The sequence below is a fragment of the Kogia breviceps genome, chromosome X (assembly GCF_026419965.1).
Source record: "Kogia breviceps isolate mKogBre1 chromosome X, mKogBre1 haplotype 1, whole genome shotgun sequence".
In the NCBI taxonomy this organism is placed as follows: domain Eukaryota; kingdom Metazoa; phylum Chordata; class Mammalia; order Artiodactyla; family Physeteridae; genus Kogia; species Kogia breviceps.
This window is the reverse complement of record NC_081330.1, coordinates 75,487,866-75,499,937: the sequence shown is the minus strand read 5'-3', so window position 1 is coordinate 75,499,937 and position 12,072 is coordinate 75,487,866. Positions and strand designations below refer to the sequence as shown.

The following is a 12,072-nucleotide window of genomic DNA, read 5'->3' as shown; positions in this document are numbered from 1 at the left end:
TACAAAATGTAAATTAGATAGCTAGTGGGAAGATGCAGCATAGCACAGGGAGTTCACCTCTGTGCTTTGTGACCACCTAGAGGGGTGGGATAGGGAGGGTGGGAGGGAGGGTGACACAAGAGGGAAGAGTTATGGGAACATATGTATATGTATAACTGATTCACTTTGTTGTAAAGGAGAAACTAACATACTATTGTAAAACAGTTATACTCAAATAAAGATGTTAAATAAAATAAAATAAAATAAAAATTAAAAAAAGAAAAAAAAAACAGAACTTCCATACGACCCAGCAATCCCACTACTGGGCATATGCCCTGAGAAAACCATAATTCAGAAAGAGTCATGTACCACAATATTCACTGCGTCTCTATTTACAATACTCAGGACTTGGAAGCAACCTAAGGGTCCATCAAGAGATGAATGGATAAAGAAGTTGTGCCACATATATACAATGGAATATTACTCAGCCATAAAAAGAAACAAAATTGAGTTATTTGTAGTGAGGTGGATGGACCCAGAGACTGTCATGCAGAGTGAAGTCAGAAAGAGAAAAATAAATACCATATGCTAACACATATATATGGAATCCTAAAAATATATATATGGTTCTGATGAACCTAGGGGCAGGATAGGAAGAAAGACACAGAGGTAGAGAATGGACTTGAGGACACGGGGAGGGGGAAGGGTAAGCTGGAATGAAGTGAGAGAGTGGCATGGACATATATACACTCTCAAATGTAAAATAGCTTCTAGTGGGAAGCAGCCACATAGCACAGGGAGATCAGCTCAGTGCTTTGTGTCCACCTAGTGTGGTGGGATATGGAGTGTGGGAGGGAAATGTAAGAGGGAGGAGATATGGGGATATATGTATACATATAGCTGATCCACTTTGTTATAGAGCAGCAACTCAGACAACATTGTAAAGCAATTATACTCCAATAAAGATGTTAAAAAAAAGAAATGTAATTGAGAAATCAAAATGGTAGAATAAAAGTCTATGAAGTTTATTCATAATTTTGCTCTTTCTGTTGTTCTTTCTTCTGTCCTGCTATTCCAAGATCCCTTCTTTAATTGTGCCCTTTTTTTAAAAAGAACTTCCTTTAGCCATTATTTTAGGATAGGTCTGCTGTAACAAATTCTCTTAGTAGTCTGCTGCTTGGATTGCATAATTTGTGTTATTCTATAAGTTCACTGTTTCTTTTTCCTGTCCTCTCTATTGTATTGTTGAGTACATCCACTGAATTTTAAAATTTCACTTACGGCATTTTTCAGTTCTATATTTTTCACTTTTTTCTTCTTTATATCTTCTATTTCTTTGCCGAGTCTTTGTATTTCTCTGCAGAAATTTTCTATTACTTTGCTGAAATTTTTCCATCTGTTTCAAATGTATTCCTAATCGTGCATTATAGCATTTTTATGATGGCTGCTTTAAAATTCTTCTCAGATAATTAACATCTGTGTCATGTGGATGTTCATGTCTTTTGATAATCTTTTCTCATTCATGTTGAGATCTCCCTTGTTCTTGGTATGACAGATAACTTTCAACTGAAGCCTGCACATTTTCGGTATTATGAGAATCTTGTTCTTACTTATACCTTCTGTTAAAGCAGACCTCTTCTGACAGTGCCACTGCAGGGGAGGAGGTGCACTACCTTATTACTGTGAGGATGGAGTGGAAGTCCAGATTTTCCCCTTGGCCTCCACTGACATCCCAAAGGGAAGGAGACTCCTTGTTAGGAGTAGGTAGGGAAGGAAACACTACCTTGTTACAGCTAGGCAAATGTAGGAGTTTAGGCTCCTCACTAGGCCCTGCTGATACCATTCTGGCTGGAGAAGAAGGGTGTCTCATTATGGTTCCCCACATGGTCTCCTCTCAACTGATACCACAGTGTAGTAGACTTATTACCACAGAGTAATGGTAAAGCCCTGTATTTCTGCCAGGCCTCCTCTGACACTACTCCAGTGTTAAATGGTCATGGGAGTCCAGGTGCTTTATGAGGTCTCCACTGACACCATAGGGAGTGGGGGAAGGTATCTCATTACCACAGGTGAGGATGAAAGTCTGACTCCCCACTTGGCCTCCTTGACAGGCAGGAAGAGGTTGGTTGAGGTGCCTTGTTACAGACTGGCAAGGATAGAAGTCTAGGCTTTCCACTCAGCATTTGCTGAGGGTGGGGGTGAGGCCTCAAGTTTTTGGTGGCATTTTGTGGTGAAGGGGTTATTATCTAAATTTTTTTGTCATTAGGCTGTTCCTTTCCTGTTCCTTTAGACAGAGAGAGCAGGCTTTTGCTGGGACCTCTTTTGACTGTACCCATTAGTGTTCTTAGGTTGTCAGCTTCTACACTATCCAATCTGGGAGACATGAGGCAAAATCTAAACCCTGATGACGGGCTTCCCTGGTGGTGCAGTGGTTGAGAGTCCATCTGCCGATGCAGGGAACACAGGTTTGTGCCCCGGTCCGGGAAGATCCCACATGCGACGGAGTGGCTGGCCATTGAGCCTGCGTGTCCAGAGCCTGTGCTCTGCAATGGGAGAGGCCACAACAGTGAGAGGCCCGCGTACCACACACACACACAAAAAAAAACAACCCTGATGACTTGTGGCCACGTCATCCCAAGGTCCGTACATGGTTTGGTGTGCCTTGTTCCCTTCATGTTTCAGAGTCTTCTTTTTTTTGTTTTTTTAAAAGTTTTCTTTTTTATATTTTTATCTTATATCAGAACATACTTGATTAATAATGTTGCATTAGTTTCAGGTGTATAGCAAAGTGATTCAGTTATACATATACATGTAATCTATTCTTTTTCAAATTCTTCTCCCATTTAGGTTATACAGAATATTGAGCAGCGTTCCCTGTACTATACAGTAGGCCCTTGTTGCCTATCTATTTTAAATATAGCAGTGTGTGCATGTCAATCTTAAACTCCCAATCTATCTCTGCCCCCCGACCCTCCTCCCCGGTAACTGTAAGTTCGTTCTCTAAGTCTGTGAGTCTTTTTCTGTTTTGTGTTGCTTTTATATATAATATCTAGGGTTTTTAGGCTTTCTCAGTAGAGAAATAAAATATGCATATTAAAATCTATCAAATATATTAATACATGTGTATGTATATGTATGTATTGTTTTTTTCTTTGCCAGAATGACAAAGAAGAAATTATTGAAATGACGTTTGGAACTAGGAGTTGAGAATAAGTAAAGGGTGGAATTATTTTTCATTCTATACTTTCTTCATGGTTGGAAATTTTTACCATGTATATGTATTGCTTATATTTAAAATTTTTTAAAAACACTTAAAGCAGTAAATACTTTTCAGTTCTTGTCCTAGATGACTTGTCTTGGGAAACGGAAACCACTGTCCACTCTTTCTTCCAAAAACTGTCTTCTCTCCAGGAGTCTATGGCTCCCCTATCTCCTCATTCTCATGTTACTGAACATTCTTTCTTGATCTGTTTTGTGGTCTTTTCTAATGGCCCTTAAAACATTGGCACTTCCTAGATTTCAATCTTTGGTGTAACTTTTATTGTCTTGCTACAAGTATCCCTAGGCAAGACTTGCATGGTTTTAGCCACTGCCTCTATGCTATGGAAGGCCAACTTTATTTCCCTAATCCTGTTTTATTCTCTGACCTCAGATGTCTCAGAGGCATATCTATCTTAACTTGTCCCAAACTGAACTTCTCTTTTTTTCAAATCTTCTTATCCTTCAGCCTATCCATCACACTAAATGGAAACTTAATCCTTCTAGTTGCTCTGATATAAAACCTTGAAGTTATCCATGACTCCTCTCTCTCTCCCACATTCCACATGATTTGTTAGAAAGCCCTGTCAGCTCTGCGTTCAAAATTATTTAGAATCTGACCACTTTCTCACCATCTCCACTGTTACCACCATCATCCAAGGTACAAACCATTTATTGGTTGCATTACTGAAACAAGCTCTTAATTAGACTCTTTGCTTCTACCCTTGTTTCCCTACAGCTATTATCTACAAAGCATCCAGAATAGTTCTATTAAATATAAGTCAAATCATGTCATTTCTCTAGTCAAAAACCTCATTCTATCCTACTCAGATAGTAAAGTCAAAATCCTTCCAATGGGTTCTAAGGCCCTACAGGATCTATTTAGCTTCCCCTCTCCATTTCCTCTCTGAACCATCTTCTTCTGTTTCCTCCTTTGATTAATCCTTCTGGCCTCCTTTATGTACCATGAACATGATATACACATTTCTGCCTCAGGGATTTTCCCCTTACCATTTCTTCAGCCTAGAATGATTTCCCCACAGATATCTGAATGAACAATTCTTTTATTTCCTATGGGTCTCTGCTCAAAAGTCCTTCTCGATGAGGTCTTCCTGGCCACTCTGTTTAAAATGTGAAAACCACTTCTCAACCCTTCCTATTCCCCTTTTCTGCTTCACTGTTCATCTTAATGCTCATTACCATTTAACATGTTATATATTTTAGTTATATTGATACTGTGTTTCTAAATTACATGAGGGCTGTATCTCCATGCCTAAAAACAGTACCTGGCAAATGTGGATACTCAAAAAATATTTTCTGAATGAATGAACCAATCAGTTAATCAATAAATGATATGTGGGCTATAGACCAAGAGTCAGAAAATTACAGCCCACAGGTCTGCTGCCAGTTTTGTCAATAAAGTTTTATTGGAACATTAATTTGTTTATATGTTATCTATGCTTTCCCAATACAAAGGTGGAGTTGAGTAGTTGTGACACACATCTATGACCTGCAAAGCCTAGAATATTTATTATATGGTTCTTCAATAAAAAGTTCGCCAATCCCTGCTTTGGATTCATAGTCAACTACTTCCTAGATATTGCTCTCTGGATATATTCCAGAAATCTCAAATCCAACCTGCCCCAAACTGAGCTTTTTCTCCATCATTTTAAAATTTTCCCATTTTGTATTTCTAATATGTATGAAGTAGAGCCCCATCTACACAGTCTCCCAAATGTAACTCTATTCATCATACTACTGTAATTTGAAGCAAGGCTTTCCCAAGCCTGCAAGAACAATTTCAAACATTCCAAACTCCTTAATTAGACAAAGACTAGTCCTTTTAGGACATGGCCACCGTCTGCCTCCAGTCACACCTCCTGCCACTCCTATTTCCATTTCATGTTCCAACAATGTAAAATGGTTTGGAGTTTTAGGTCCTTGGGCCTTTGTTCATGCTGAACCATCTCCTTGAAATTTCTTTTCTTTATTTCCCTTTCTTTCCCACTTTAAGTATTGACATAGGTTGTACTTCTCTGCAAGTACCCATCTTTGATAATCCCAAAGTGTCCTGTTTATACCCAATAATATCACTGTACCAAAGTGATTGGTAAGGCAGCACTGTATAGTGATTAAGTATTTCAACTCTGAGCCAGGTACATGGATTTAAATTCTAGCTCTCTCACTAGCTAAATGGCCTTGGGCATGTAACTGTCACATAGCATGTGTTTATTATCATCTTCACATTTCAGCTGAAACAAAATGACTATCAGAGAAGTTACATTGCTCAATGTAACATAGATAATACGACAGAGAATGTCAATTGTTCTGCAATATCCATTCTCTCCTTCTTTTAGTAAAAGAACTAAAGTCTTAGCTAGGCACATGGCTGCCTCAAACAAAAACTAAATTTCCCTGCTTTTCTTATAGCTAGATCTGACCAAGAGATTAAATTCTGATAAATGATATGTAAATAAAAGTGATATGTGTGACTTCCAGGTCATTGCCTTAAAGGAAAGGGTTATATCCTCAGCTTTCTTTCTTTCATACTTCCCAATTGATATAATGTAGAAGATATTTGATCATGCAGATGAAGCAGCACCTTAGGGATGACAGAACAACAACAAAGAAATAAGCTGGGTTCTAGCCTTTGTCAAGTCACTGTATCAAGCCTGGATCAACTTGCTGAACTGTTCAAAACCAAGAAATAAATGTCTTTTGTGTTGGAGCTACTGTGGTATCTTAGCAGCCTAACCTGTATCTTACCTAATACAGCTAGTAAATGGAAGAGCTTGGATTTGAACTGTGCATACCACTTGGACTATATCACCAGTCCCCTCTCCCTGAAGAAAAGTTTTTATTGAATTATGCTCTGCTAGGATGGCATTGGCTGCTAGAAAGCCTAGAGTCAAATGTAGGGCCATCCGTAGCAAGTGTATAGGACTTGTCATTAAATATTTCTTGTCTAGCCTCATTCCTGGGTTCATTTTCTATCTGTATCATGATTTTTCATTTTTCATTTGACCTAATTACAATGTACACTACCTCATATTTTACATACCATATAAATATAACACCTTAAATTCTTTAGAATATGATGGGATTTTAATAAGTATTGCTTTCTTTGTGGTTTATTTGTATATATACCACTTTTATACCTATCATTTTCCTTTGTTTACATGGTTGTCTCCATATTATACTATTAACTCCTTAAAGTCATGTACAATGATACTTTTCTTCTATACCATCTTGCATGGGGTCTGATAATAAAATAGTTGCATGCTCAAGCAATGTTTGCTGAATGAATGAATTTCACAGGGTCAGAAATGCTATTAAATGTCATTGTGTCATATGGAATTTCGTTCCATTATAACTTGAGTCAGAGAGAAGACACAACTCTAAAATTTGGTTAGGGGAAAGTGTCACATGGTTGGAGGAGTAATGGTGAGGATAAGAAATACATACCTTGACAAAGTGTTCAATTAGGATTTCCACCACAATGTTCTGGAATTTGATGTTCATCATGGCAGCCACAGTGTCCTCCTGAGCTCTCATGAGAGTGGGCCCAAAGATCACCCCCATGTTAGAGGGGGTCATAAGATTCTCTTTGCTGTGCTCACACACACTGCCAGAAGAGAAAGAAAATGATTAACAAGATTTTCTCCAAGACCCCATTGTAATCAAGACTGTGTTAGATGCTTTAGGGGGTAAGAGAAACTAAAAAGTAGAAGAAAAGGAGAGGGCAAAATATATATGGGAAGAAAATATTACAAAGGAAGCAATTAGCAAAGAATACAAGATAGCATATAATTAGGGGCCAAAGTGAGCCATAGCTAACTTAGTTTGTAGCACTGTAGAAGTCACGAGAAGAGGGGTGGATGGCTATAGTATTTGGAAAGACAGGAGGGAAGCAAGATGGTATTCCACACAAGAGGTACAGCATGTATAAAGCATATATAAAGAAGAACAAAGCACATAGACAAAGTGCCTACCAGTCTCACCAGTCAGGAATCTAGTCCCTTCCCCAGCCCTAGCTAGAGAGACAAAAAACTCAAAGAGCCAGAAGAGATCCTTAAGATTAGCACGTTATCACTGTCCTCACATTACAGATGAGAAAACAGAGGTCCAAAGAAGGAAAGAGATTTGGCTGAAGCCACAGTCAGTTAGCCTGATTAGAGAAGGGCCTGTAATCCCAAATTTTCTGGTCCCTAGTCACTTTCCTTACTTAAATTACTTTTAGTGGCTTTCTATCACTTATAGGACACTGCCAATTCTCTTCAAAGTAGCAATTAGTCTTCAGTAACTTGACACATATTTCCAATCTCAATGCACAGCTTGGGCTCTGAAGCTGACCTGGATCTGAAATCCAACTCTGCCACCCATTAGCCGTGCAACAGTGAATGTTGCTGACCTAACTTCTCTGGGCTTCAGTTTTCCCACTTGTAAAAATAGCATCCACCTCAGACAGTTGTGAAATAAATAGAGCTAAATTGCTTTAGCATGGTATCCTGGAAATATTCCATTAGAAGGATCTGCTGTTATAATGACCCCTCCAGGAGCCTCCATCTAGGCACTGCTGATGTCTGACACTCTTATATACTACACTGCTTAGATGAAGTTTTCTGGCTATATCATGCTGTTTCAGATCTCTGTATTTTTTTTTTTTTTTTTTTTTTTGGTACGTGGGCCTCTCCCTGTTGTGGCCTCTCCCGTTGCAGAGCACAGGCTCTGGACATGCAGGCCCAGCGGCCATGGCTCATGGGCCTAGCCGCTCCGCATGTGGGATCTTCCCGGACCGGGGCACGAACCCGTGTCCCCTGCATCAGCAGGTGGACTCTCAACCACTGTGCTACCAGGGAAGCCCAGATCTCCATATCTTTGCTCATGCCATTCCCTCTGTTTAGAATGTCTCCATCTTCCTAGATCCAAAGAATGTCTATCCTTTGATATTCACTTTAGGTGACATCTCCTTCAGGGCTCTCACAGCCCACTGTCCTCATCTTGATTGACACCATTGGCAAGTCGAATATATTGCAATTTTCTGTTTCTTATCTGCCTTTCCTACTAGGTGGTAAACAACTTGCAAGTGTGTGTGCCTCACACAGAGCAGATACTAATTAATTATTTTTAATAGAACTGAGAGCCTCTAGCACTCTTTCATGTAGTACTGGAGGCAGCTAAGTAAAAGGTGTACAGCCCTTTGGTCAGTTTGGCTGTGGGAGTGGGGAGATGAGGGAATGGAACAGCCCACCACAAACACTAATTTTCAAAACCTGCTCAGGTCAAGGCCCTTGAGAGACTGACCGCATTAAGAGGCAGGCTCCAGTCACTAACAAGGTAATTGACAGGGACAGAATCCTTAGACAAATCCTAATGAAGTCGGTTAAGCCCATGACAAAGGTTTGGTGCCATTCAGATGATAATGAACAGCAACTATTCACAGGCCTTTGGTATTGCTGGACTGGTGATGGATCCCTTTTAACAGTTTAAATACTTCTGCAATTAACCCTTATTCTTTAGTGACAGAATATTTCAGATGTTAACATGGAAAAGCAACTCCATGCTGCTACCAGGATCCAGAATGGCTAAACCACTAGTAACAAGGCAAGGACACTTGTGAGACAACAGCCTCCAGCATGTGTAAATGCTTGTCTCCTTTTTTGAGCTTTGAAAGAAAGTGACTTTGGTTAAATATGCCAGAGTTCACGTAATCCGCATAACTCTAAAAGGCAGAGTATTTTATCTCTGAAGCCTAGTTTCACAGAGGATAAACAACTTAGTTAAGGTCAAACAGTTTGTGAATACATGTCAATACAGGGATTCAAACCCATATCTGTTGGGCTCCAAGTCTTACAGTCATCCCATTGCATCCCACTGTCTGCTTGTCTAGTTCCTGTCAAGAAATCAGCCCCCATGAAGGCCCCTTTAAGCTAAAGCCACCTTCTATTTCTCTGATGGAGGTTCGAGGTATTGCATTTAGGACACTTTTCATTCTTAGTCTTCTTATGAGATTTTAAAGGTAATCTATTCTTTGGGGAGGTTTCTCTCCATTTGACATCTCTCCTTTTATTATACATTTTGAAAATCATTAAGAGGCATAATTGTGGGTTAATAAGATGAATGAAACCAAAAATAAGGGCATCATGAGTAGTTAATTAGGTGGGAGTTTGTAATATGATTTGGAAGCAAATAAATCTTAAATTCTCTAGTCCACTTAGACTAAAGAAAATAGATACAACTTCTTTTTTTAACATCTTTATTGGAATATAATTGCTTAACAATGGTGTGTTAGTTTCTGCTTTATAACAAAGTGAATCAGTTATACATATACATATGTTCCCATATCTCTTCCCTCTTGCATCTCCCTCCCTCCCTCCCTCCCTATCCCACCCCTCTAGGTGGTCACAAAGCACTGAGCTGATCACCCTGTGCTATGCGTCTGCTTCCCACTAGCTATCTATTTTATATTTGGTAGTATATATAAGTCCATGCCACTCTCTCACTTCATCCCAGCTTACCCTTCCCCCTCCCCATGTCCTCAATGGATACGACTTCTTGAACATCAAAATTTAAACCAAATAAACAGGTATTAGAGAGAGCTTATAAAAAGCCTCCAGTTTAGGAAAAATAATTTTGATTAGATGGTTTAGATCACAGGTCATAAATTTAAATGCCTATTAAAAACAGAATAACTTTATGATCCAGCAATCCCAGTTGTAGATATATATTAAAAGGAAATGAAATCAATATCTCAAAGAGAATATCTGTACTCCTATATTCATTGCAGCATTAGTCACAATAGCCTAAGTGTCCTTAGATGGACAAACAGATAAACATATACACAAAATGGAATATCAATAAGCCTTAAAAAAGAAGGAAATCCTGCCTTTTGCAACAACATGGATGAACTTGGAGGACATTATGTTAAGTGAAATAAGCCAGACACAGAGAGTAGAATGGTAGTTGCCAGGGGCTGGGGGAGGGGAAAATGGGGGAGATGTTGGTCAAGAGGTACAAATTTTCAGTTACATAAGATGAGTAAGTTTTAGAGATCTAATATATAGCAATATGAATATAGTTAACAATACTGTATTTTGTGCTTGAAATTTGCCAAGAGGGTAGATCTTAAGTGTTCTTCATAGAAAGAAAGAAAGAAAGAAAGAAAGAAAGAAAGAAAGAAAGAAAGAAAGAAAGAAAGAAAGAAAGAAAGAAAGAAAGAAAGAAAGAAAGAAAGAAAGAAAGAAAGAAAGAAAGAAAGAAAGAAAGGAGGAGGGGAGGAAGGAAGGAAGAAAGGGAGAAAATGGTAACTATATGAGGTGATAGATATAGTAATTAGCTATATTGTGGCAATTATTTCACAACATATACATATACCAAACATCATTATGGTATATAAGTAATATACCATAAATATATACAATTTTTATTTGTCAATTATACCTCAACAAATATGAAAAAATAAAAATAAAAACTGAATAAGTTCATTAAACTGGTTGCATCACTAACGCATTGTATGACTTTGGGCCTATCTTTTTCCATCCCTAGGTATCTGTTCCCTCACCTATAAAATGAGGTGGTTATTGGGTAATCTAAAGAGCCTTTCAGCTCTGCCATTCAGTGACTCTAAGAAAGTCCTTCCCTTGAAACTAATGGAAAAAAGAAACAGTCACACATTACATGTCTACTGTTAGAAGAATACAGAACCATTTATTAAGTATGTTTGCCCTCCCCACTGTAAAGACCATACCCCCAAAACCCAAAATAACCAAAAAACCCACCCCAAATCCCCAAAAACCAAATGAAAAAAAGAACGTGAATCAGAGCAAGCCTCTTATTCAAAATATGGGAAACTTTAAAGGACTAATGACCTGTTTTCTTTAACAAATAAATTATAAGAAAAATGAAAGAGATGAAGAAGAAACTTACAGATTGGGAACATGGTAAAAACACAGAGGCCCTATCCTATTAAACTTTGGTCTCTGTGTTCTTTATTAGCCCTCCAAGTGATTCTGATACACACAAAAGATTGAGAACTACTGCTATAGATAAGGGATCACCAAACTATGGCCCTTGGGCCCAATCCAATCTGTTTTTGTAGATAAAATTTTATTGGAGTATTGTTATGCTTATTCATTCACATATTATCAATGGCTGTTTTTGTATTATAAAGGTAGAACTAAGTAGCTTCAACAGAGTCCATATAGCTCACACAGCCTTCAATATGTATTATCTACTCCTTTCTGGAAAACGTTTGCTGACCTCTGCTAGAGATTAAAAGAGACTTTAAAAACATCTGAAAAGATTCCTATGTGTGGACGTTATTTGGATCCTTATTAAAATATATATATATGACATATTTGAGACTACTGGAAAATTGAACAGAATATTTAATGATATTAAGTAATTATTAACAGTTTGTTTTCAGATGTGATAATTATATTGTGTTTATATGTACAAAGAATTTTCATTTTTCAATATACATACTGAAATATTTATGGATAAAATAATGTCTTAGACTTGCTTCACAATAATATAGGAGGAGGGGAAATGAATAGGGATATAGATGAAACAAGATTTGTTACATGTTGAAAATTGTTGAAGCTGGGTGATAGGCACATGAGAGTTCCTTATAGGCATATGAGAGTTCCTTATACTATTCCTTCAGACTCAGGATGCCACAAGGATTTTAAAAGTCCCCCACCCTCCTCAACAAGATTTTGGCTAAAGATTTAAGATGATTTTACCTGGATGAAGGTTGAGTAGAGGCCTTTCCAGCCAGAATGGAAAAAAGCATCTGAAGTGACAAAAACCCTTCTTAAGGACATTATTCCTAGG

At 38.1% G+C, this 12,072-nt stretch overlaps 1 protein-coding gene across 4 annotated transcripts in view; it reads right to left on the bottom strand.

Moving 5' to 3' along the window:
- OPHN1 (oligophrenin 1) overlaps positions 1 to 12,072 on the bottom strand; it is a 731,745-nt gene that overhangs the window by 134,998 nt on the left and 584,675 nt on the right. For all 4 annotated transcript variants that reach the window (XM_059051488.2, XM_067023139.1, XM_067023140.1 and 1 more), the window contains exon 19: positions 6,703 to 6,862. In XM_059051488.2, coding sequence (XP_058907471.1) covers positions 6,703 to 6,862 — 160 coding nt within the window. The remainder of the gene's footprint in view (positions 1 to 6,702; positions 6,863 to 12,072) is intronic.